This window comes from Mirounga angustirostris, unplaced genomic scaffold, assembly GCF_029215605.1.
Source record: "Mirounga angustirostris isolate CCGP_5_RB_7025 unplaced genomic scaffold, mMirAng1.0.hap1 SCAF_3, whole genome shotgun sequence".
Lineage (NCBI taxonomy): Eukaryota > Metazoa > Chordata > Mammalia > Carnivora > Phocidae > Mirounga > Mirounga angustirostris.
The window spans coordinates 61255835-61282970 of NW_026991711.1; the positions used below are offsets into that span (position 1 = coordinate 61255835).

A 27136-nucleotide genomic window follows, 5' to 3' on the forward strand; every position below is an offset into this window, starting at 1 on the left:
CCCGCGCCGTCGGGGGCGGGGCCGGGCGGGGCCGCGAGGCGAGCGCTGCCGGCCTGGGCGAGCAGTCCCGGGACGCGGGATGCTCGGCGCGTCAGCTCGCGGCCCCTGAGGCCTCCCGCCCGCCTGCCTCTACGCTTCGCCGCCTCGCCCGCCCCGGCTCCGGCCCCTGCGCCCGCCAGTCCCGAGAGGTAGGAAGAGCCTGCCTGCCGGGCCCCCCCCACCGCCCCCTCGGGCACTGCTGTGCGGCGGGGGGTCCCCGGCGGCTCCGCGGGGTCGGGCGGTGCCCCCCGGCCCCTGCCGGCCCCACCCTCCCCGCAGGCTGAGAGCGCAGGTGGCGCGGCAGCCTCTCCCTCGCGGTCGGGGGCTCAGCCTTCGCCCCCAGGGGAGACGCTTTAGAAAGCGTCCGTCTGCGCTTCTTGGTGTCCCGGCTCCGCAGGTGTTGCCGAGAGACGGGCTGCCCGCAGACTGGCGTTGAGCCCGAATGGCTGGGACCCTTGAAGGATGGCGGCTTGGAGTACTCCGCCGTTCAGAACAAGTTTGCCTCTTTCCGAAGAGAAATCCTTTCAGGGGTGCAAACTGTGAGATTTAAGCCTTTCCAAAACGGTCCTCATTTAAGAGAGCGTTGTGCTGAGGACTTGGGCAGGGCTAGATTTCCAGGCATGAACTTGACTTGGGGGCCTTTGGGAAGTTGTAGAAGCGGGGAGCGTACAACCTCCTAGGGAAGCTGCATCCAATCCGTGGGACCAGGGCAGAGCCCACAGCACTGAACATATAAATACAGCCTGTTTACACGAGCTGCTTTGGAACTAGGGATTTCCTGCTAATAAATATTAGTAGTAGATAGATACACACGAGGGTGTGTTTGTCAGAAGAGACAAAATCACTTTGCTTCCTTTTGTTTTCCCTTTTATTTGATAAATCATCGGTCCCAATAGACTTTAGCTTAATTCCTTTAATTTTTCTGCAGCAATGAAGACACTGTAGGGATTTATCTTAGCCGGTTTCATCAAAAACATGGGATCTGAGCTTGGCGTGATGCCATTAGCCACTGAGAATATTCGCTACTTCTTACCCTCTAACTGATGCATTTGGATTTTTTTCTGCAAATGTTTATGTGTGCGAGTGCTATATAGAAGTATTTTTAAGTGTGCATAAAAGAGACCTAAGTTTTTATTTTCTCAAAACGATTCTCAAGCCAAACATTCTAAGTAGCCAGTCCTGGTATTGGGAACAACATGTTGGAAGAAAATAAGCAAACAAGGTGAAAAGAGGGAGAGGAAGGGAGGAAGGAAGGAAGGGATTCCCCCCTTTTTTTTCCCCCAAATATAGTGCTTTTTACCCAGCATTCCATTGCATTGTGGGTTGCTCTGTTCAGGTCTTCAAATCAGTGATTGCGCTAGTAAAAATTAAGCATTTATTTTCAAAAGCTTAAGAATATTAAAAAAAATCCATATTATGATTTTTAAGGTAGGCTGGTTTATATTTCCACTCAGTTCTAAATACTGATTATCACACTATTCTGTGTTTTACTGGTCATTTTCATAAGACGAAAAATGTGTTATAATCACAAAATCGGTTGTGATTAGGAGCTTCTTTAAAAATTGGTTATCATGGAAAAGCAAGCAATTTGGGAGGAGCAAGTTCAACTTTTGGGAGCTAGGGAATGCTTACTTCTCCTTACTGTGGTTACTGAGATCAGAAACTCAAAAGGAAGCATTTTATTGCCCTAAGTGCCCACCCTTGCCTGGGAGATGCGGTGATGCTCATCTGCTGTGTTTGGCCACATTTCCCAGTCCAAGTTCAAGGAAAAGATTGGATCAAATCTATGCTTAATCCCAGCAAAAGGGAATTTTCTTTTTTTGTTGGGGAGCAGAGGGGAGGGACCCCCTAATCATCTGCCTAATTACACTTCAAATCTCTGCTTCCCTTTGAGGAAATAGTGTTTCCTTTGTTCAACCAACTCCCATTGAAGGAAAGCTAATAAAGACACATCAGTTTTCTTTCCATTGAATTTTTTATTATTTCCACAGTCCTTTTAATTCCATTAATTTTTGTCTTTTCTGAAGAGATGTAAGATACATATTTGGAATATAGTATCTTATTAAAATATATTAACTGTGGATAATGGGGGAATGTAAACATTAAGAAAATATATAGTTGGTTATGTTTAGTAGCCCATCACTTATTAGACTGTAGTATGAAAAAATTGGCAAGTACCTTGACTCTTATTCTACAGTCTAATAGTCTGTTCATATCAAAGCAAGTGCCTCCTCCCACAGATCATTCTGAGGCTCAGGCCAACAAGGTCTTTCCTGCCCTCTTAGGTGGTTTGGGAAGTTTGCTGCACGAAATCATTGATCTCCCAATGCATACTGACAGCAACAAGAATTGGAAAACTGACAGAAGATGATAATTGCTATTTATCTGTTTTCTCTTTAGAGTGCCCTAAACAAGGGAAGTCAGAGTCACATGGAGTTCACATTTAATTGTGATACTCTGGGTATTTTTTTGAAAGGTTTGCTAGTTTTGATATAGCTTCTAGGCATTAAGAAATGAAGCGATCCAGGTAACATACCACTTGTGCAAGAAAGGCGGTGGTTATTACATCCGTTGGTAGAAGCGAGCCTGGTCTGTACAGCACAATGCAAAATGAAAATTTGGCAAAATTTTAGCAAATTGATTGGTGTGCAATGCCAAGCAGATAAACAGGTGAAAATGTGTTATCCAAATTGGCTCTTAGCTTTGATGAAATTCAGCAAAGAACAAACTCTCCACTTAAGCATGTGTTATGAAGATAAGAGGCTTGGTGTTTTGCAAAGATAATCTGGTGTTGAGCACCCCTGAATGTTCGTAACAGGTGCACTATAATGTAACAAAAGGGACACGTACAATTACAAATTACTTCCCCAGGCAAAATTAGAGTGTTCCCTATTTTCTTTTCAGTGGCACTTACAAAGTTTGACTTCTTAGAATGGTTTTGCCGTAGCATGATTACTATTTTATAAATCACATTGAACAGAGGCATCATTTTTTTGAGATTCTAATTTCAGGTGTTTTTGGGAAAAAAAAAAAATTCACAGTTTGGATGTGAGAAAGGACATGAGGAGACCAAAGACCTGGGATTTTGCTGATCAGAATGAAACAAATGTTGAAAGACTTTTCAAATCTATTGTTGGTGGTACTCTGTGACTATGGTGAGTATTGTAAGTATACTTCATGCTATTAGCATCAAGGAAGAAACATAAATGTGAGGTTTATATAAATGCGTGGATGTTGATGACCCCGCAGGAAGGAAGTGGGGAGGCTCTACAGTGCAGTACCTTTTAAACTGAAATCCTTGCAGCCCTGGGTTCTCTTAAGGTTCTGTATGTATTGATTTAAATTTCCCTTTAAATATATTTTTAAGTCTTTTAAAAAAGAATAAAAATCAAGTCACTTTCATTTAAGCAAATTGGAGACAAACATGTCACGTTATGTTCTCTTTGACTGATTTCCTAGTAATTCAGTATTATACATTTAAACTCCACTCACACACACATGAAATGATTTTTTCTTATTGGGATTCTCTGTAAGAGTTCACTCTCCTGGAGAGTTTTGCTCTTAGAATATCTTTGGAGCCAGTCCAAAGTGCTTGCCAGTTGTATGCCTTAGACAAGGTTCTTGTTGACATCACAGGATTGTTGTGATGATGAAAGAAGAAAGGTGAGACACCTTGACTGAGCAAATAGTAGATGCTCACTGTTACTTTTATTCATTCAATTTGTTTCAAATAAAAATCGAGTTTCTTATTCAGAGAGATTTATGCAACTGCTGAACCAACAGATTCGACAATATAAAACTCGCTACTTTTCTTTTGATGATTGCCAGATATTTCAAAGACTTTTAAGCAGCTGACTGTATAAAAGTGGAAATTGTTTTCAAATAGATGAAGAAATGTGATCCAAGGGATAGAGAATCCTGGCTCGTGTGGTATTAGTGGTGCATCCACTTAAACGATCCAGAGTGTGCACTTGTTCATTTTGTCTGGTGAATCTCCTTCCTCAGCCTTTTCTTTTTAAAACGTTTATTCAAACAAGAAGATGCTTGATTTGCTGAAAATCAATCTGGGATTCAATGATCTTAATGTCATTTATCCCTATTTAAAAACAGATCACTCTGCATATAACAGCCTCAGACAAAAAATTATAAAAGGGTCCTTTGTTTCGTAATGATAAAGACATCAGAATTTGCCATTTACACAATCTGCAAAGATGCTTGTCGTAGTGGAAAGCAAATATCTTACTGGAGTATAAGAATAAAAGTTCAATGAGCATAAAATAGAACACAGAAGTTGAGTGTACATGCTGCTAATGGAAAAGGAAGTGTTTTCCTAGACCTGGGTTTTCCCCCCTTCTCCATTTGATATTGATCAAAATATACCATCAGCAGTTGTTGTTGTTTTTTAAGCAACATGCTTATATTGAGATACCAGTTACTTTAAATATACTAAAGGCAAAGGGAGAAGGGAATTGAAAGAGTAGAGAGAACTATACTGGTAGTAGCCAGAATGTGGTACACCCAAATTGCAGTTTTCTAAATGAGGATGTATTCTTGTCTATAAAAACAGGAGTACTGTAGTAAAGTACCAAGTTCTCTCTTCAGTATACACCTGCTGTCTGCACTGCTGGAACCCATCAGTTGCATCTTTTCTCCACTACTGTCTGGGCATGTGTGTCTTTTTCATTGATTGGCTGCCCATCAAATCAGAGTCTGCTCTGCCCCCTGACAACCCCTATCATCGAGGATAGCCTTTGTCAATTAACTAAGTGGTGTGTGGTCTCCATCTTAAAGTGCATCAAAAGCCATCCTGCCCCATGAGATTCAAATTAATCTGACCTTTGTTTGCAGTCTAACTTCTTCCTTGGGCTGCGTTGAGTGTTAGAGCCCCTTTGGTCACCTGTTTACAGAAAGGTGCCCAGTGGGCTCTGAACCAGGCACAGGCTCCCACAGAATCAGCTACCTTCCTCAACCTTGACTTGTCTCCCTCCAAAAGGGACTATCTCTCAGCTTCTGTTTTGACTAAAGGAAAAAAAAGAAAAAGAACTTTATTCTATTATGGTTTTCAAGCAAGTGGTGATCAAGCACTCAGGTCTATCCAAGTTTTATATATTTTATTTCGTCTCATCTTCAATAAGAAATGGGTGAAGTGCTGAGCTATTTAAAAAACAAAACCAAACTTCTATGTGCCAATATATCCATCTGCTGATTCTAATAATCATTAACTGAATACATGAAAGGGCATATTTAAAGATGATCAGCCCAAATAACACACTGAGGCCCTTTGGACATATATATGATATGGTATAATATGTGTATATTACATAAGATAATCATAGTAAGAACAATTAATACTACACATGTTATTTTTTAAGCCAAAAATGCCCTGCAGTGTCTTAAATCTAGAAAGTTTCTTATCCTAGCCATGGCCAGCTGATTGTTGCACTGCCAAATTCTGTCTCCTTTGATATGTATTTGGAAAGGGTTCAAAATAGAAACAAGGATTCTTGTGTGTCTGTGTTTTTTCCACTCTTTATTTCAGCTGCTCTGATGGGTCTCTTTTAAAAAGATATGATTGATCTTAACTGAGTGATACTTGTGGGCTTGTAGTCATCTATCACATCTAGGCTAGTCGTGGTTACTGTGATGTCATTAAAACTGCCAAGGACAAGCCTGGCTATGTCCTAAACATTCACTCTGTCCCTTGGGTGACCCGTGCAGAATAAAGTGTCAACATATCTTATTCATCTAAAAATTTCTGCTTCATACAAACCAACGGCACTGGTTCCATTTCTGGTGAAAATGCTTAAGTACTTGTCTTGAATATCAGAAAATGGTAACTTTGAAGTATACTTAGTGTCTTCCATTTTAAGTAATCAAGAGCAGTTTGTTTGGCATCATTTAAATCAAGTTTTCTCACTTCACTGTGCATCCATTTCCCCCAAATATCTAAACACCAGAATATGATTTTTGAAAAGATTTTATTTATTTGAGATAGTGAGAGAGCATGAGCAGGGGGGCAGAGGGAGAGGGAGAAGCAGGATCCCCACTGAGCGGGGAGCCCCATGTGAGACTCGATCCCAGGACCTAAGCGGAAGGTAGATGCTTAACCAGCTGAGCCACCCAAGTGCCCCCAGAATATGATTTAAAAAAAAAAAGATTTTATTTATTTATTTATTTGACAGCACAAGCAGAGGGAGAGGGAGAAGCAGGCTGCCCGCTGAGCAGAGAGCTCCACGCAATGAGGGGCCCAGGGCCAAAGGCAGACCCAGCCACCCAGGTGCCCCCAGCATATGATTTATTAAAAAAAAAAAAAACTCACCTGAGTGAATTTGAAGATCTAATTGGCTTTATTAAGCAATTCATGAATCGGGCAGCATCCCATCTAGCAAGCAGAGATGGCCTGAAGAGTTGTATAAAATGAAGGTTTTTATGGGAAGGAGGGTGGGGCAAGAAGTTATTAGCAAAAGAATAGAAAGGACTGTTTCAGGCCAGGATTTCTTCTCTGAGTGTGTGTGTGTGTGTGTGTGTGTGTGTGTGTGTGTTGGGGAGGTGTGGTGAGCAGGTTTTTTGTCATGGAGGTAACCTCACTAGTGCAGATCAGGAAATTTCAGATTGATTGTAGCAAGGCCACCTTCCTGGGTTAGGTTGAAACTAATTAAGTCTTGGTTTGCTGTCCTGGGGGGCAAATGTGCCCCGTCTGGGGCTTGTTTTCTTTTTAACAGATTAAAATGAGAAAAGTGAGGTATTGGATTTACATCTTGAGAATTGTCAGTTGTTATTCTTGCTTTATAGATTGTTCACTGCAGATGTGTTACATTGTAGAATGTGGTGCATTCAGGGTATTTATCAGAAAATGTTGTTTTACACATAACCACAAAAGCCGAAGATTCAGAGCCACTTGAGAATGGGAACAGCACAGGGCCCAGCTCCCAGGATCGGCACTCAGCATCATTCTACTTCCTCTTTGGCTGAGTTCAAACTCCTCTTATGTATAAAATGCTGTTTTCGGGGCGCCTGGGTGGCTCAGTCGGTTAAGCATCTGCCTTCGGCTCAGGTCATGATCCCAGGGTCCTGGGATTGAGACCCGGGTTGGGCTCCCTGCGCAGCGGGGAGTCTGCTTCTCTGTCTCCCTCTGCCCCCCTCCCCCCCAGCTCGTGTGCGCTCTCTCCCTCTCTGCTCTCTCTTTCAAATAAACAAGATCTTTTTTAAAAATGCTGTTTTCTTTGATATCACCGATAGTGCTGCTCAGAGATCTCTCTGTAAAACCAACTCTGCCCCTTTGATTTCAGTTCTTGGAGAAGCTGAACATCTCCTCTTGGGAAAGCCGGGCCATGTAGCGCTAAGCAACAGCGGAGTGTCTGTGGATTTCCAGTATTTCAGTGGTGCTAATGGGATGCTGAGGAATGTATCTATCCTGTTGCTGGAGGCCAACACCAATCAGACTGTGACCACCAAATACCTCCTGACCAACCAGTCCCAGGGCACACTCGAGTTTGAATGCTTCTACTTCAGGGAGGCTGGAGACTATTGGTTCACGATGACTCAGGAAGCGGCAGACAACAGCACTCCAGTGGGCTGGCGGGAGCAAAGTGCCTTTCTCAAGGTGGAATGGCCCGTCTTTCACATCACCTTGAATAGGACGTCCCAGGCGGCAGAAGGCACCTTCCAGGTGGGCCTTTTTACCAATCAGCCCCTGTGCTCCTTCCCGGTGGACCAGCCTGACATCTCGGTGGACGTGGTCTTTACCAACAGTCTGCCCGCGGCGAGAACAAGTCCAGGTCAGCCGCTGGAGATCAGAACCAGCAAGAGGACAGAACTCTCTCAAGGTCAGTGGGTTGAGTTTGGCTGTGCCCCTGTGGGGCCCGAAGCCTACGTCACGGTGGTGCTGAAGCTGCTTGGCCGAGACTCGGTCATTACCTCCACGGGACCCATTGACCTGGCCCAGAAATTTGGATACAAACTGGTGATGGCGCCAGAACTCACGTGTGAGTCCGGGGTGGAGGTCATGGTGCTCCCTCCACCATGCATCTTCGTCCAAGGAGTGATCACGGTCTTCAAGGAGGCCCCCAGACGCGCTGGGGAAAGGACCATTCAGCTGGCTGAAAACAGCCTGACCTTGGGAGAGAGGAGAACCGTATTCAACTGCACTTTGTTTGACATGGGGAGGAATAAATACTGCTTTGACTTTGGCGTTTCAAGCAGAAGCCATTTTTCCGCAAAGGAGAGGGAGTGCATGCTAATTCAGAGAAATATAGGTTGGTATTGAGATTTTAAAAAATTTTAAATCAAACTGATGCCTTCATGCAATCAAAATTATTCTTTTGAATTTAGGCAAACTTAATTTTCTGTGAACTGTACCATCATTTTTATGGTTCATTCCTCATAATGTCCCAAATGGCATTGTCATTCTTATCTGAAAAATGAGGAGTAATGGGAAGCAGGCCCAGCTCCCCGCTCACTTCCCTAGGTCTCAGTTTCCCTGTTAGTAAAACAGGGATAATAAGAGTATCTACCTCTGAGAGTTGTGAGAATTGAATGAAATACGTGTGCACAGTTCTCAGCATAGTGCCTGACGTAGAGGAAGCACCAATAAACCTTAGCTTTTGTTCCATTTTATCTTAGAAAGTTGTATTATTAGCAGAATTCAAAGCTAAATCTCAAATTGTATTTGGTTAACTTCTGGCTTCCTCTCGCTGAGCATGTCTCTTTCCTGTTACATCCTTCATTGCAGGAATGAGTTTCTTTAGAAATGAGATTTCAAAGCAAGATTTCTAAAAACTTCAAGTTCTAAATTCTTTGAGTAATGCCCTACCTAATCACAAAGAAGTGGGGTTATTACAATTCCATCCATGCCCCGGGCTCCTCGTTGCGTTTCTTTTCCTTTTCCTGGGTGCAAGCCTGGTCTTGGCAAGAAATTCATCTGGCAGAGATTGTCTGGTTTGCTTATATCTTCATCCCTGCTAAGCCCCAGGCCCCCTGAGGGCCCAAGCCTCTGACTGTCTTTGGAACCCCAAGTGTTTCTTGCTTCAGATTCACCCATCTCCTCACCTTAGAAGTCCATTTTGTTTGACTCTCTCCGCACCACCTAGTCTCTTCCCTGCTTGCACTTACCTCTCCATCCAGCCTAGATTCCATGGCCCATCCCTATCATCTCTCCTACCAATAGCCTAAACTCTGCCCTCTTGTCCTTCTGATGCACGAATCCAGCCATCTGCTGGCTGCCCACTGCATGGAAGCTGCATGAGAAGGTCACATCCAGGTGGACAGGAGCACCGTGAGTGGGTTATGGCTCCCCCCTCCACTGGACCCACCATGCTACCCGGACCAGCTCTGCTTCTGTTCTCTAGAACAGCTCCCCCCAGACCTCAACCCCTGCCCCCTTGGCTGACTCTCAGAGCTGCGTTTGTCTCTGGGCATACAGGGCAGCAGGCAGCCATCAGGAACGAGCTCCCTCAACCTCCCAGCAAAATGTCTGGAGGCTTGCAGCCATTGGTCTCCTTTGTTGTCACCATGGAAGAAGTGTCACTCCTCCAATGCAAGGTCAGCCTTCCCCTCCTCTGTGGATCCCAGTCCCTCTGCTCCTATCAGGAATCCTCTTAATCATTATCCCCTCTCTCTCCTCTGTCTCTGATGGTCCTTTTACTGGCTCATCCCCATCAGCTTTGAAATACCTAAAAATACCTTGATTCTGTGACATCCCCCTGAACCCTCATCTTGATTACACCCCACTCCCCTGGCCGTTCCTTCGTGGTCTCCCTTGCCTGCCAGTTCTACCACCTGGTCTCATCTGTTAACTGCTGGACTTCCACATCTTATACTAGATCCTCTTTTTTCCCTCTTCATGCACCTGCTAGGTGATCACCATCCTGAGACTGACGACTCCATATTGGCATCTCTCTCCAGCATCTAAGTGCTGCTACACAGCTATCCCCCTCACATGTCTCTTGGGCATCTCAGAGGAATTAGACTCATCATCTTACCCCCTCCACCTGCCCCTCAGTACAGGCCTTCACCACCATTTCATTGTTCAAACCAGAAGCCCAGGGGTCTTCCTCTTCTTCACCTCCTATAAATAATAAATCACCAAGTCCTATGGGTTTTGGTTCCTTGGTGTCTGACTCTTGGTTTAAACCTTCATCATTCCTTAGCTAACCTGTGGCAACAGATTCCTCATTGATTCCAGTCCCTGCCACCGTCCACTTCATTCCCTCACTGCAGGCAGAGGGATTATTTAAAATTCAGGTTAGCTGAGGCTGTTACCTCCTTAACACCTGTCAGTTACCTCACTTCATGAGGTAAAGACATGAAGATGAGAATCCACAGGACCCCCGATGGCCAGGCTGCCCAACCCACAGTCACAGTCTCTGAGCTGGAATTTCCACCTCCCTTCGCCTGGTTGACATTAACCTGTCCCCAAAGTCTCCACTTGGGTTACTCTTCCTTGACCCCAAACTAGCTAAATTCCCTTGCTGTAAGCTAGTATAGCATCCTTCATTCCTTTGTCATGGCATCAATCGTTTCTGTCATGCCTCATTACGAGTCTTTCTCCCCATGCCCCCCACCCTCATGCCCACCATCCCCCTGCCAGGGGGAGCTCATTTGGTGTGAAAAGCCAACTTGTGATATTTATTTGGCCCACTTAGGATGCCTGGCACATTAATAGGAGCCCAACACATGTTTTATTAAAGTGAAAATTGAATGCAAATGTGGCCAATCCAGGTATTAGAAAAATTGTATTAAACTAATTTAATCATTCAAGATAGATTTGCCTTTTCAAAAGAAATTACTTGTTAGAAAAAAATCTAATTGAATTTAGTGAAAACAAACCTAGGGAAATAAAGATATTGGGGGCCATTTGGGCCCAAAGATATTGGGCTCCCAAACATATTGGGAGCAAGAGGTATACTTTGTGTTTCTCCCAGCTATTGGGGTTTCCACAGATTGTTCTACTTGTCTAAAGACCTGAGTCCACCCCCCCACCCCAACACACACACAGCAGCAGGGACAAGACACGAGAGAGAGGCAGAGCAAAGGAGTGGTTCTTTGTGTTTCCAGGCTGAGGATGGTGAGGGGTTCCCTAGGGGCTGCAGCAACTAGACACAACTGAGCATCAAGGCTGGAAGCAGTGCTTGGAGGGGCTAATGCTCTAGGAGACCCCAGGAGAGTGACCACCCACAGTGGCTCTCACTCTAGCTTACCAAGATATTTATGCTAGCGAGGGGGACCTCAGTGCCGCCCTGTGTTTGAGTATAAACATTTCTGAATCTAGTTCTCTTTTCTTCATTTTCCACTTAAATTGACAGGTGACTTTTTTTTGGCAAATGGTATCATTCAGGGACCCCAGTGAACCCACCATGACCTGTGTCAGCCACCACCTCCACTGGTTTCTTACTAGTTCCTTTTGAAAATGGAGTAATGTGTTTGTTATGTTTGTCTCTTTTTCCAAATATGTCTTCAGACCTTAAGATAGTATGTAAATAACAATTTACAGAAAATATATAATAGATGTTGCCACAAATGCTTATTTATGATCTTCATTTATGCTACTTAGTGTGAATGTTTATATTTTTCTCTGCGGAAATGTTAATGTATTTGGTAATAGGATGCTGCCTGAGATCCTGCCAGGGGAGGGTTAGTAATATATGGCACAGCACTTAACACCTTACAAAAAGAAATTGAGAATTCCTAAATTCTGAACACCTCTGCCCAAGGGTTTCAGACAAAATAAATTTAGGGCAAAACTTGATAATTTTTTAAAAGATTTTATTTATTTGTCAGGGAGAAAGAGAGAGCACAAGCAGGGGGAGCGGCAGGCAGAGGGAGAAGCAGGCTTCCCGAGCCCGATGTGGGGCTCGATCCCAGGACTCTGGGATCATGACCTGAGCTGAAGGCAGAAGCTTAACCAACTGAGCCACCCAGGCGTCCCCAAACTTGATAATTAGTGATAGAGGGTATGAAGTCATAGTCACATAGTTGTTTTTTTTACTTAGTTTTTTTTTGATAAATGAAAATTATATGTATTATATAGTTTCCTTGATAATTGAAATTTTTAGACTGTCTTGTTTCTGTGATTAGATGGTCTTGTTTTTCCTTCATAATGACTGACTAGAGATTTTTACCAAGAACAGGAGAACTGTCAACCCTGTCAGTTCCTTTCTATTTGCATGTTGTGTATTATCTTTAATTCTCTGCCAGAATCTTTTTTTTTTTTTAAGATTTTATTTATTTATTTGACACAGAGAGAGCACACAAGCCGGGGGGAGCAGCAGGCAGAGAGGGGGGGGAGCAGGCTCCCCGCTGAGCAGGGAGCCCGATGTGGGACTCCATCCCAGGACCCTGGGATCATGACCTGGGCCAAAGGCAAATGCTTAACTGTCTGAGCCACCCAGGCACCCCTCTGCCAGAGTCTTTTTACACCACTTGTCCACTTTGTGAGTTAGTTTACCTCAAACTGGAAAATATAATTTTAAAAATTCATATAAGCAGACCCTTAGATGTTTTAGTACTCCACAGTTCTCTGAAAGTGAATGAAACAGTAAACCCTTCCAAGAGTAAACTCTTCTTTTGGGATTCCTTAGGAATATCCTTTCAGGATATGTGACATAATGTGTGTGATCATCTGACATAATAAAGCTAATGTTTATATAGTGATTACTTTGTACCAGGCACTGTTCTAAGTGATTTACAAATATTAATCTGTTTAATCTTCATAACAACCTTTTGGGTTAGGTTTATTTTGTCACTTTTATAGGTGAAGAAATGGAGGCACAAAATTAAGTAATTTGCCCAAGGTCAATGATGGTTAAGTGGCTTAAACTACTGGTGGTTGATTGGCTTTTTCCATTATTCTATATTGCCTCCCATACAATCAACTGTCAATTCATGTATTAAATAATATAAAGCTTTTAGATTGAAAAAAGTTACAGTATTTCCTGCTCATCACACTGACTTATCTTGTGCTCTAGTTTCTTGAGCAAGATGTCTTCCACGTGTGAATATTTCAGGGGCAGTATTCTTTCAGATAATCTTAAGGGGTGGAAACAAATCTCCCTTTTCCTATTCCAGAGAAATTTTGCTCATTCAGAATTAATATCCTCTATAGTAGTCTAAAAGGTATTTATCCTGGCTAAACAGGTTTGTTATGTAGTATGAGTGCATGTATGGACATTTAACCAGGACAAAACAAAACAGTTTTCATTCATGAAGTAAGAGTATTTTAAATATTGGTCATCTTGCTCTTCATTTCTAAAAAATGAACTACAGTTATCTAATAACTTTCCATTTGCCTAGTATTTCCCTCAAAGTTATTGGTAGAAATCTTCAGGGAACAGATAGAATTACTCAAGGTATTTTTAAAAATTTGCCTTATTAAATTTGTTAATTGCTTTGAGTGATTTCCTTTGTTTCCTGTTTGATTAATTTGGTTTAGAAATAAAAGGACATAAGGTGTAGCTTAAGTGATTATTTATTTTTTATTATTGATTGTCCTACAAGCCCTGATTTTACTTCCAAGGGAAAAAGACACAACATTTCAAAATGTAATTTTTGACATTAAGATTCATGCTGTCATTAAAACTTTGATTTTTTTTCTGGCCACTACTAATGGAATTTTTGTTTTTAGTCTGACAAATAATTTTCTATATATATTATATTTATGTAAAGTGAATAAGAGATGGGGCGCCTGGGTGGCTCAGTCGGTTAAGTGTCTGCCTTCGGCTCAGGTCATGATCCCAGGGTCCTGGGATCGAGCCCCGCATCGGGCTCTCTGTTAAACGGGAAGCCTGCTTCTCCCTCTCCCACTCCCCCTGCTTGTGTTCCCTCTCTCGCTGTGTCTCTCTCTGTCAAATAAATAAAGAAAATCTTTAAAAAAAAAAAAATAAGAGTTAAGAAAGAATAACAAAAAGATGTTTTAGCATTTGCAATTCTACCTTTTGTGGTCTTAAATATGAATATAAGGATAAACTATGTATTGACTTAATTTTCAATTTAGATTTCTCAGTAGTGGAATTCCCAGTAGTGGAATTCCCAGTAATTTTTCAAAAATAAATCACTAAACTTTAACTCAGAGACTTTCATATGAGAGTCCCAAAGCTTTGCAAGCATGGGGGACTTAGTGTCTGAATAGCTCTGAAGCTTAAGGACAAAGTTGGCTCATTGTTCTTCCATCTGAGGAGCTGCAGTGTGATCTGAAGACACAGAACCAATATTGTGTTCAGTTGGACCTCTGGATGGAACATAATTACCACACCTCAGTTGATGTTGGTCCAGGATAGTGGTTTGTAATGCTCCCACTCTTGTGAAAATCCCAGAGACTTTTAATTGCCATAAAGAACTCATATTCCATGACTCAGTCCAAAGATTGCACCACTTGGATTTCCTGAGAAGGTATTTGCCCTATGTGTTCTCATTATGTTTTTGTTGTGCTTTCTATACCTTTGACTGTATCGAGTTTTCGTCCATAGAGGATAAAGAAAGACTTTTATACAGAAGGTGTTTTGGTGCCTAGGATTGGCATGACCTGGCTCTTGAGGTTGGATGGGTACTTATAGAGAAGGGTCTTAGGATAATTTTTTATAGGGAACTGTTTAATTATTCTATCTGGCAGTGATTATATATATGCTTGGAAGAGATGTTTGCATGTGTCAGTCAGTAATAACTGTTCTGGGAGTATTTTGTATGTATTTTGAAGTTCTGATGTTAGGTGCATCCCTATTTAGCGTTGTTAAGCTCCTTGCTAAATTGACCCTTTATCATCATATAATGTCCCTCTTTATCCCTGGTAGTATTTCTTGTTTTGCAGTTTACCTTGTCTGATATTAATATAGCTACTCCAGTTTTCTTTTAATTAATGTTCACAGGTGAACTTCTCCCATCTGTTTACTTTTAACCTATTTGTGTATTTATATTTAAAGTAAGTTATTTTTATTAAAATTTTTTTAATTGAGTATAGTTGACACACAATGTTACATTAGTTTCAGATGTACAAATAGTGATTTAACTTCTCTATGTATTATGCTATGCTCACCACAAGTGTACCTACAGTCTGTCACCATACAATGCTATTACAATATCATTGACTATATTCTTCTCTATGCTGTGCCTTTTATTCCTGTGACTTATTCAGGTCATAACTGGAAGTCTGTATCTCCCACTTCCCTTCATCCATTTTTCCCATCCCACCACCCCTTTCCTTCTGGCAACCATCAGCTTGTTCTCTGTATTTATATGTCTGATTTTGCTTTTTGTTTGTTTAGTCATTGGTGTTTTTTTTTTTAGATTCCATAAATGAGTAAAATCATATGGTATTTGTCTTTCTCAGTCTGATTTATTTCACTTATCATAATGCCCTATAGGTCTATCCATGTTGTTGCAAATGGCAAGATCTCATCCTTTTTTGTAGCTGAATAATATTCCATTGTATGAGTGCGTGTGTGTGTGTGTGTGTGTGTACACGTACCCACCCCACATCTTCTTTATCTATTCAAACTATCAGTGGACACTTGGGTTACTTCCATATCTTGGGTATTGTAAATAATGCTGCAGTAAACATTGGAGTGCATATATCTTTTTGAATTAGTGTTTAAGTAAGTTTCTTTTAAAATAACATATAATTGGGTCATGCTTTTTTACCAATCTCACAATGTCTTTTAATTGGTGTGTTTAGATTATTTATATTTAGTGTAATCATTATATGGTTGGATTAAGATCTATCATCTTGGTAGTTTTATGTCTGTTCCATCTGTTCTTTGTTTCTTTTTCCTCTTATTTCTGCCTTCTTTTGTATTAATTGAATATTAATTCAATTTTAAGGTATAAACATTTATACCTTAAATATTTTTTAGTGGTTTGTACCTTAAAATATTTTTTAGTGGTTGTCCTAGAGTTTACAGTATATATCTTTAATTTTTCTTGATCTACCTTTGAATAATAATATTTTGCTTCACATGTAGTATAAGGACCTTATTAACAGTACACTTCCAATCATTACTCCCATTCTTTGTGTGATTGTTTTCATAAATTTTACTTTATATATGCTATGAACACATAATACTACTTTTCTTTAGCAATTATATTTTAGAGCATTTAAAAATGAGAAAAAAATGAGTTTTATCTTTACCTTTATAAATGCTATTTTCAGCACTTTTCAATTCTTTGTACAGATGCAAGTTTTTTCCTGGTATCATATTCCTCTGCCTGAAGGATTTTCTTTTAACATTTCTTCTACTGAAGGTCTGCTGGTAATTAATTTTATTCATTTTCATTTGTCTAAAAAGTCTATGTCTCCTTAAATTTTGGAAATATTTTTACTAGATATAGAATTCTGGGTTGGTCATTCTTTCATTACTTTAGAAGTATTAGTCCATTATCCTTGGCTTGCATGACAAGTAGCCTGCTGTATTTCTCATCTTTATTCTTTTGTATGCAATGTGTTTCCACCTTCCCTTCTGCCACAGCCTTCAAAGTTTTCTGTTTTTGGCTTTTAACAATTTAAATATAGTGTGTCTAATTTTTTGTTTATTTATTTTTTGTATTCTGCCTGTTGTTTTCTGAGCATCTTGATGTAGCTTAGTATCTTTCATTAATTTTGGAGAATTCTTGGTCATTATTTGATTCTCTTTTTCTCTTCTGGGATTCTAATAACATGAATGATAGACTACTTGATATTGTCCCCCAGCTCTTGGGTATTCTATTATGTTTTACTCACTCTTTCTTTTTGATCTTTGTATCTCAGTCTGAGTGATTTCTACTGACCTATATTCAAATTTACTCTTTATTTCCTAAGCTGTGTTGAGTCTACTGATGAGTGTTCTTCTAGAAGGCATTCTTCATCTTTGTTACCATGTTTTTCATTTCTAGCATTCCATTTACCTCTTCTCAGTTTACAACTCTAATGAAATTTTTCATCTGTTCATCTTGTTCACCTTTTCCACTAAATTCTTTAAGATTAATCATAGCTATTGTAACTTCTCTGTCTGATAGTTCCAATATCTGGGCCACATTAGAGTCTGGTTCTCTTGATTACTTTATCTCTTGATAGTTCTTTTTTTCCCCCTGCTTCTTTGTGTGTCTCATAATTTTTGGCTGAAAGTTGGACATCTTATTTAGAACTGTAGACATCAATAAATAGTATTTATGTGGGGAAATGGGCATACCCTATTTTTGCTAGGCCTTTAGTGTGGGGATTGGGTCGATGTACTAAGGAATTAAGCTATGTTTGGGTTTGTGCTGTTGCTATGGCCATCCTCAGGACATGTCAGAGTTCAGAATTTTCTAATGTTACTTTGCAGTTAGGGTAGGAGATGGCTTGCCAGAGGGTTTTCCTCCATGCTTCTGTTGCACGCTCAGCTTTAGGCTTGAGCCTGCACAGGTTTTCACCTGTCACTCTTGCCCCTGCCCTAGCAGTAGGTTGTTGTTACTTGATACTTGGAAATTGTTAGCATGCTGCTGGGTAGGGGTTGGGTGATGGGAGCTGGAGAGCTTTTTCTTCTTCCAGCTCATCCTTAGTCTTAGACAAATGCTGTGCCCCCCTGAGTCTCAGAGTTGGGGACTTCTTGATGATCTTGCCCCTCTCCAGTGATAGAAGCTCTCTAATAGTCTGGTCCCAGTATATTTTCTGCTCCTCTCCAGGGGTGAAGGATTTCCTTCTTTTCCCATTCCCAAGCAGCACAGATTTCAATTGGTGCCCTTTGAGTGACAGGGCTTCTGCTTTGTCCCCAGTGGTTGAGGCTTTTGTTAGTAGAGCAGATGGGGAGAAGGATCCAGGTGAGGTTTGTGTCTTTCCCACAGTGCCATGCCTTCCATCCTCAGGACTCCACCACAAGGGAGGCTTTCTGCACCTACCCTTAGTCCTTCTTGTGAGCATTTGGGGGTATCCATGAAGAAGAGCCCACAAGTGGATACAAATTCCCATTGGGTTTGTGGCTCCCAGGGATTCTATATTCTCATGCTAGCCCACACTTGGCTTCTGGCAGTTCATTACATTTTTAGATGACTTCTCACCAGCTTGTATGAGGTGTGGTGTCTATCCCAGGAAGCAGTGTTTGCATCCTGTCTTTCCTTAGAGGAGTCTGTCTTTCCTTATATTTCAGGCCATTTGGTTGCCCTGTGACCTTTGCTCTCTGATGGGTTCCAAAAAAGTTTAACATTTTGTAAATTATACAGCTTTCCTTTGTTTTAAGGGTTGTTAAACACTCTTTCCAGCTTTCCACATCTTTGGGAATGTTTTTATTTACTGACTTTGAGGCCTGAGATTTGAGTTTGCTGCTTCATTTGGGTGCAGTTAAATTCTGATTCTCAAATGAACTAGCATTAAAAGCATGGCTACTGTCCTTGCAGAAACCTGGGGACTGTGGCAGCCGTGGAGCCAGTGTAGTACCACGTGTGGGGATGGTGTCAGAGAGCGACGCCGCGTGTGCCTGACTTCCTTCCCCTCCAGACCTGGCTGCCCTGGAATGTCCTCGGAGACCTCCCTGTGTTCCCTGGAGGAGTGTGCTGGTAGGTATCCTTCTTTCTTCGGGAGTCTTTCCCCAGAGGGACTGTTGAACCTAGGCCTGCCTGAAAATCACCAACCTGAATTCAGAGGTGGACTCATCGACACTCTATTATTGCTGCTGGCTTTACTAAGGCTGTATTCATTAGTGTGTCTCTGACTGGGAGTAGCTTGTCAGTGAGATGACAGGGGATTGAACACTGTGGAAGATAGTGAAATGACAAGCAAATTATCTAAATTGAAGATTCAGACATATGAAATCATTTTTAAAAATACAAAAACAGGAGGGATGATCATTTCCTCCTAAGATATTTTTGATTTTCTTTTGTTTTCTTATTTATCCTTCCTTTACTTCTCCCCACAAAAATTGCAGAAGAATATCTCATCATGTCAGAGAAGGCTGAGGGGATCACATAGACCATTATTTGTCAAAATGGGGCAAGTTACCCTATCTTATCCCCTGAATGGCCCTATGTTTATTCTTTATTACCTCTACCTAGGAGGAGAAGGTGGGGAGATTTCTTGTCATCATCTAGACACTGGCCTTTCCTTCATCCTTTCAACATCTTGAAGGCACTTAGTAGGTGCTCCATGGTATTTGATGTAAATGGTTTGTAGATGTGATGCTGACATGGCTTAGTTATGTTTGCTTCAGCTTTTGGATTTGAATTCCGTTCATTTGCTACAGGTTACAGTAATAACAATCCTTGCTCTGCCCACATACCATCTCACTTACTGATCTATAGCCAATCTCCGATTTAATTTGCCTGCCTTTGCTCTGGTCCTGACCCTTAGATAAAGTACTCTGTCCAGTCCTGACTTCTTCCACTCTCCAATTCCAGGTTAGAAAACCATCCCTCGTTCCTTGTCCCTTGGGATCTAGAGGATTTAGATGGTTTTTTGTGTTTGGATCTCAGAGCATTTTTAGCCAAAACCACCTGGCAACAACACCTTGGCCAGTGTCCCCACCTGTGACCTTAGAAATTCATTCTTACTATCTCATTTTTCCAGCCAGTGCTGTAGGCCTTGTTCCCTTTATTCCAGCATCCTGAGGGTGTTCTTTCTTCTGTTTTTCCTCAGACTTAGGCTCTTCTGCTAGCCCTCAGTCTGCCCCTCTTCTTTCATAATCCGTTGGCCACACTCTGAATCTATTCTTTCTCTAGTTATATCTCATATGATTTTCTAAGGCTCTCTTCTCTGTCTACTCTTTCTTTATAAGTCCCCTTCACATTCAAGCTCCTTTCTTGGGTATAACTATCTTCAAATATACCTATTCCTCTTAATTCTGGGATGGCATGTTGTGTTAGGATATTCCATCTAGAGTTCCATAGTGACTGAAAGAATGAATGAATGAACTCAAATAAATTTAAAGTCAATTGTCACTGGGTTCTACTGCTCCTTTACAAGTAACAACAATACCAACCATTTATTGACCATCTGCTATGTGCCAGCACTTTAAATACATTATCTCACTTATTTGGGACTCTGTAGCATAGAGAGGGTAACTGACCTGCCCAAGATGAAAAAGCTAGAAAGCAGAGGACTAAATCTGACCCATATAAGCTACCTATCTTGAAAACCTTGCCTTTCTACACAGGCCAGTCTAGCTTTCTGGAAGCATCAAAAACCTAGAATTCGTAATCATTTTTTAAAAGATTTTTCTTTATTTATTTGACAGAAAGAGAGAAAGAGAGTGAGCAAAAGCAGGGGGAGCAGCAGGCGGAGGGAGAGGGAGAAGTAGATTCTCTGCTGAGCAGGGAGCCAGATGCGGGGCTCAATCCCATGACCCTGGGATCATGACCTGAGCTGAAGGCAGATGCTTAATTGACTGAGCCACCCAAGTACCCCATGGAATTAGTAATAATTTTTGAGGATATGTGAAATTATTTCATGTTCTTATGTTTTAATTAATATTGGGTGGGAACTAGAAATTTATATATTATAAAATAGCAAAAAGAGTAAGGGCTATAGGCACCCCTACTTCTACTATAAGTGGTCCTCAGATAAATGCTTATGTGGATAAAAATGATCATTTCCTCCAAGTGTTCTTCTTCCTATTGAGCCTATTTCATACTCCTTGGAAATGTAAAGATCCGTTCGCAGGCTGCTTAACATCAAGAAATCTCCTTCACTTCAGGTGAAAGAGGGAGTAGATGAGGCAGAGAGGGCTGAGGTCAGCAGCTCTTGGGCTTTTCTCCCGCCATGGTTTTAAAGGGAGCCAGCCACAGTCAAAGATAATAGCTAATTAAAGAGATCCATGAGGTGCAATTGCATTGCTGCTCCCCACGGACATAAATAGCCACTGCACATGAAAGAAGTGATAAATCAGTAAACAAGTCTTTCATCATGCAACTGTGTTCACTTGGTTGAGACTTTAGAGTTTTGTTGGGCTTTGAAAGGATGTTTTTGCATCAACATCAAGTTCTATGTTAGTTTGACCATCTTGTTCAAACATGAGAGTGGGAGGATCTGTTGCCATTGTGCCCACATTCCATCTGGCTGGGATATTGATCATTTTGCTATTACCTTTTTAAATGAATTAACCTAACATTTATCGGATACCAACTATGTGTAAATTACTGTGACTGGGGTTAGGAATATGTAGATAAGACACGTTCCTGTCTGGAAGGTGCTTATGATATAGTAGCTCAGCAGACACATAAATAGGCATTATAATCAGTACAGTGTAGAGCCTGCAGTGAGAAAGGTATCCACAGCTTGCTATGGAAACTTGCAGGGGTGAACATTCATGCTGGGAACACCTCCTTTCTTGGAGGTGGTGATATTTGAGCTAAAGTTTGAGAGCTGAGTAGGTGCCACCCAGGTGAGCTAAGTGAGAAAGGGAATTTTAGCAAAGGGAGCAATGGATGAAAGCATGGAAGAAGATGGCACATTAAGAGACCCAGAGAACTGAAATTAGTTTAATGTATCTAAAGCATAATGTGCCAGGAAGAAGTGGTAAAAATGAACCTGAACAGGTGGGCAGGAGTCAGATCCTGAGGGGCCTTGAAGGTTTGGCCTGTATTTCAGAGGGATCTCTCCCAGCTGTAGTTGGAGAAAAAATCAGAAGGGGTAGGACTGGCAGCAGCAAAGCCCGTTAAGAGTTTTTCAGTAACCCAGGTGAAAAATGAAATGATGGCAGTGAGAATGTAGAGGAGAGAAGGACTCAAAGACTTTGATATGGTGAGCGATGAAGAGGGAAACATCAAGGGTGAAAACCAGGATTCTAGTACTGGCAACTGCATGAACACTGGTGCCATTTCCTTGAGACTGGACATACTGGATGAGGCACAGATTCTAGGGGAAAGGTGATGAGTCTTGGGCATGTGGAGGTGAAGGTGTTGATAGGACATAAGTGGAGAGAGCAGAGCTGATGGATCCAGGTTGAGATCTACATCTCCTTGCTCCAAAATTCATGTTCTTCTCTCCGAAGTGAGTACTATCATTGAAACCAAGAAGAGAAAAAGTCGCAGAAAGTGTTGGGCAGTAGCCTATACGGCAGAGGTCAAGGAATATCAGGACGAAACTTCCTTGAATTTAGCTCTTAGCTGATTAATGACATTGGCAGAAGCTGTTTCACTGGAATCCTGGAGGCAGGTTGCAGGAGTCAGAGGTGATGATGTGGAAGCAGTAAGTCAGCAAATGTAGACTCCTCTTTCTGTAAGCCTGGCTGAGAAGACCAGGAACAAGATATGAGAATTCTAGAAAGTTCTTTTTAAAGAAGAACTTGAGTATGTTTCTGTGGAGCTGCATAGGGGAGAAGCTGGAGGTAATTGGTACAGAGAGTTGATCCCCTCGGAGAAGGGTGACCTAGAGAGCACTTGGTGGACTCACCTTTATAGGAAGATATTTCTCCCACTAATTCCATAGTGAAAGAAGTGAAGAGAAGTGCGGCTGCTCCTAAGTTTATGGGGGAGAAGACAGCAGAAGAAGCTGGAGGAGGGGTATACTTGCCTGATAGCTTCTATTTTTTTGTGATCCAGTGGAATTCTGAGGAAGAGGGTAGTAAGGTGCTTAGGGAAAGTGGTGAAACTTGTAGGGGATGGAAGAGCGAGTTACTTAGGAACCCGTGGAAGGATTTGCAGGGAGTCGAGATTGGGGGCTGTCAGTATACAGAGGTGGTAGCCTGCGTGGGGGTATTATTTTCTCCACCAGTGCTCAGGGCCTGGGTGCAGCAGCTGATAATTCACATGTCTTGGTTTATCTAGGGATGGACTTTTGCTGTAGAGTGGGGAAAGTGGTGTGTCTCAGTACTAGAGGTCAGAGAGTTGAGGTTATTGGCAGGAGAATGGTTTATGTGATGGATCATGAGTGTAGGGAGAGAAGTGAGGCCAGGAGTTGGCTGGCAGATGGGGAGAAAATGAAGGGGTTGAGGAATCAAAAGTTGCAGTGAGGTTGAAAACCTAGCGAAATAATGATGAGTAAGTGAGAGGGGAGGATACAGCTCAAAAGTGAGCTATGAAGTTGAAGATTTCTGAAGAGGAGCAGCTGCAGACAATGGGAAGGTATGATATGTTGGATGGACAGTGACGTTGCCCAGATAGGCTCTTTAGGGGATGGTGAGGAAGACTGAGACCCGGGTGCTAGTGACTGATGGCCGCCATGAGGTTGGGAAATAACAATGTTGAGGGGGGGAGGGTGGTCTGGGTAGATAGCATGGGTATCAAAAGAGTAGAAGACACCTTAGATATCACCCTTAGCAACATATTTATGGATATGTTTCCTGAGGCAAGGGAAACAAAAGCAAAAAACAATTGGGACTACACCCAAATAAAAAGTTTTTGCATAGCAGAGGAAACTGTCAACAACACAAAAGGGCAACCTACTGAACGAAAGAAGATACTTGCAAATGATACGTCCAATAAGGGGTTAATACCCCCAAAATATAAAGAACTTTTACAACTCAACACCAAACAAGCAATCCAATTAAAAATGGACAGAGGATATGAATAGACATTTTTCCAGAGAAGACATACAGATGGCCAACAGGCCCATGCAAAAATGTTCAGCGTCACTAATCATCAGGGAAATGCAAATAAAAACCACAATGAGATATCACCTCACAGTAGTCAGAATGTCTAGTATGAAAAAGACAAGAAATTATGAGCGCTGGTGAGGACGTAGAGAAAAGAGAACCTTTGTGCACTGTTGGTGGGAATGTAAATTGGTGCAACCACTGCAGAAAACAGTATGGAAGTTCTTCAAAAAATTAAAAATGGAAATACCATATGGTCTAGTAATCCGCTACTGGGTATTTGCCCCCCCCCAAAAATGAAAACACTAATCCTAAAAGATATATGCACCCTTATGCTTATTGCAGCATCATTTACAATAGCCAAGATACGTAAGCAGCCCAAGTGCCCATCAATAGATGAATGGATAAAGAAGAGATGGTGTAAATATACAATGGAATATTACTCAGCCATAAAAAGGATGAGATCTTGCCATTTGTAACAACACAGATGGACCTAGAGGGCATTATGCTAAGTGAAGTAAGTCAGACAGAGAAAGACAAATACCATATGATTTCATTTATTTGTGGAATCTAAAAAAACCAAACTAACAAAAAACAGACTCTTAAACACAGAGAACAAACCAGTGGTTGCCTGAAGGAGGTGGGTGGGGTGGATGGGCAAAATAAAGGAGATTAAGAGGTATAAACTTATAAAATAAGTAAGTCACAGAGATGCAATAGGGAATATATAGAGTAGAAACAGCATAGGGAATATATATATATATACATATTTGTTAAAAGAGTAGAATTTTTATATGGAGGTGAAAGAGTTAGTTGAAAATGGCAATCAGGAATGAAGAGAGTGAGGAACACTCCCTGCTGCTGGTCCTGTTTGCTTATAAACAAAGTATGTATCACAGCTTCCACCCAAGACAGTGGGCAGTGCGAGGATGGGTCAGGGACATGACACACAGAACTGGTGCTGGTAAGACTGTGCAGAAAAAAGGGACAGGACAGGTGACTGGAAGGGCTTGAAGAGTGGACAGTGACAAGGAGAAAAGAGAGGTTGAGGGTGGTGGCATTAGCTGGTCTCAGGTTCCCAGGTATTTCAGTGGCAGTGCCGGCTGAGGCCCCAGGTGACGTCTGAGGCTTGGTGAAACAATTTGATGACCCCGGAACAAACCGGTTGGAGAGAGCAGGGAAGAAAAAGACAAACCAACGTCCCTTGGAAGGAAGCAAGGGGAGTGGACAGCTGGAAACCAAAGAGTGAGAAGCAGAGGCTTCAACCCCTCAGGAAAGACAGTTCCTGGATATTAGAAGGGAAATGTGAGTTGTATTACATTGCCTAAAGACTGATTTTGACCAATTAATTTCTCAAGATATAAAATGTAGGTAACAACCTACCCGAATTATTTTGCATGGCAGGTTTTATTCTTGGCAAGAATTTCCCGATGTGCATCCCAAAGGTACCTTTAACTACAGATATCCCGTGTTTACCTTATCTTAAGCAAAAACCTTGATTTTTGCCTGGAAACTTTGCTTATGCTGCTGCTTTGTGGGACATCTGAGACCCGTGTCAGCAGGAGCTGGTGAGCCCAGGAGTCCCCCTGGTTGTGGCTCACCTCTCTGTGGGCCCTGTGTTTTGGTCTGGCTGAAGCTGCCAGCAGGCACGCGTGTGTACGGCCAGAAATCCTTTCTTGAACTGCTAGAGAATCAGAGCCAGCCACTCCGAACCCTAACACCGCGCAGAGAGACCATATAGAGAACACACCTTTGTTCTTCCTTTTCTCGTAGCTTTCCAGCCATCCAGCGCGTCTCCTCTTCCGCCCCAGGGTCCGGGGAAGTCCAACAACATCGTGACCGTCACTGGGATTTCGCTGTGCTTGTTCATCATCGTCGCCACCGTCCTCATCACGCTGTGGCGGAAGTTCGGCCGCGCCCCCAAATGCAGCACGCCGGCTCGACACAACTCCATCCACTCCCCCGGCTTCCGGAAGAACTCGGACGAGGAGAACATCTGCGAGCTGAGCGAGCAGCGCGGGAGCTTCTCGGACGCGGGCGACGGGCCCGCGGGGCGCCCCGGGGACGCGGGCATCCCCCTGACGTACAGGCGCAGCGGGCCGGTGTCCCCGGAGGACGACGCCTCGGGCAGTGAGAGCGTGCAGTCCAACGCCCAGAAGATCATCCCCCCGCTGTTCAGCTACCGCCTCGCCCAGCAGCAGCTGAAGGAGATGAAGAAGAAGGGCCTGACGGAAACCACCAAGGTGTACCACGTGTCTCAGAGCCCCCTGACGGACACGGCCATCGACGCGGCCGCCGTCCCCGCCCTGGACGTGGAGGGCCCCGAAGAGGCTGCCGCCAACAGGTTCCGGATCAAATCCCCGTTCCTGGAGCAGCCAGCCGTGGGTGCCGCGGCCAGGCCCCCCTGCAGGCTGGACCTCCCCGTCTGTCGCGCCGGCGGTGCCGCCAGCCCCAGCCAGACGGCGATCCGCAAGTCGGCCCTGAGGCACGTGGGCGGCAGAGGGGCGCCGCCGGAGAGGAGCCACCCCAGGGGCCCCCACTTCAGGAGGACAGCGAGCTTTCACGAAGCCAAGCAGGCCCGGCCGTTCCGGGAGAGGAGCCTGTCCACCCTGAGTCCACGGCAGGCTCCGGCCTACAGTTCCAGGACGCGGACCTGGGACCAGGCGGAAGACCGATTTCGGCCTCAGAGTCGAGGCGCTGCCGCGTTTCCTGAGAAACCGGACCATTCCCAAGGGGCAGGTGCAACCAGGGGTCCACTAAGCCCTCCCCCTAAATCCTACACCCTGGGGCAGCCCGCGAGGAAACCAGACCTCGGGGACTGCCAGGCAGGATTCGTGGCGGGAGGTGAGAGAGCGGAGCCTCCCAGAGCTCGGAGGGGCCCGTCCCCCAGTCACAGGAGTGTCCCAAGGAAGCAGCCGTCCCCCACGGCCCCCAAAGAGAGCTACCAGAGGGTCAGCCCTCTGAGCCCTTCTCAGTGTAGAAAAGACAAGTGTCAGAGCTTCCCAGCCCACCCCGAGTTCGCCTTCTATGACAATACATCCTTCGGCCTCACTGAGGCAGAGCAGAGGATGCTGGACCTCCCCGGCTATTTTGGGTCAAATGAAGAGGATGAAACCACAAGTACACTCAGTGTGGAGAAGCTGGTCATCTAGACCCAGATCAGCCTGAGACTTCGCACAACTGGGGTCCTTTGCCCAGCTCCTGGTATCAGCTGCTCACAGTGTTCTGTGGACTGAATTATGTAGCTATTTGTACATTAGGATTGGGTGGGGAGGAGGTAACTAAAGTGTGTGTATGTGTTTTAATTCATAAGGAAGAAGTTACTTATCCTGAACTTTCCCCTTTGTTATCCCAGTTCTCTTGGCTTATTACTAATAAGTACAATAATAAAATTTAAACAAGAGTGAAATAGGGCTTGGTGTCTCATGTGGATGTGAAAGAGGGCAAATGTGACTTCAAGTATGAAGTGCTTTGAACACTTTCTTGGCAGTGTCCAACATGGAGTAAATTTGGGAGTCTCCACAATAATATGGGCGGGAACAAAGTTAACTTGTGAACACAGCTCTGAATTATAATTTCTTAAGTTATAAATACTTAAGAATTGGGCGCCTGGGTGGCTCAGTTGGTTGAGC

At 43.1% G+C, this 27136-nt stretch overlaps 1 protein-coding gene across 3 annotated transcripts; it reads left to right on the forward strand.

Annotated features, from left to right (window-relative positions):
• Nucleotides 1–31: 31 nt before the first annotated feature.
• THSD1 (thrombospondin type 1 domain containing 1) lies at nt 32–26913 on the forward strand. Of its 3 annotated transcripts, none has more exons than XM_045869367.2 (5): nt 32–188; nt 3051–3194; nt 7329–8294; nt 18376–18534; nt 25278–26913. In XM_045869367.2, the coding sequence occupies exons 2-5, from the start codon at nt 3137–3139 to the stop codon at nt 26654–26656; spliced, it is 2562 nt and encodes an 853-aa protein (XP_045725323.1). In that variant the 5' UTR covers nt 32–188; nt 3051–3136; the 3' UTR covers nt 26657–26913. The 3 variants fall into 3 exon arrangements, with proteins under 3 accessions (XP_045725323.1, XP_054362285.1, XP_064442222.1); XM_064586152.1 differs by having other exon boundaries at nt 42–188; nt 3038–3194; XM_054506310.2 differs by lacking the exon at nt 18376–18534.
• Nucleotides 26914–27136: the final 223 nt, after the last annotated feature.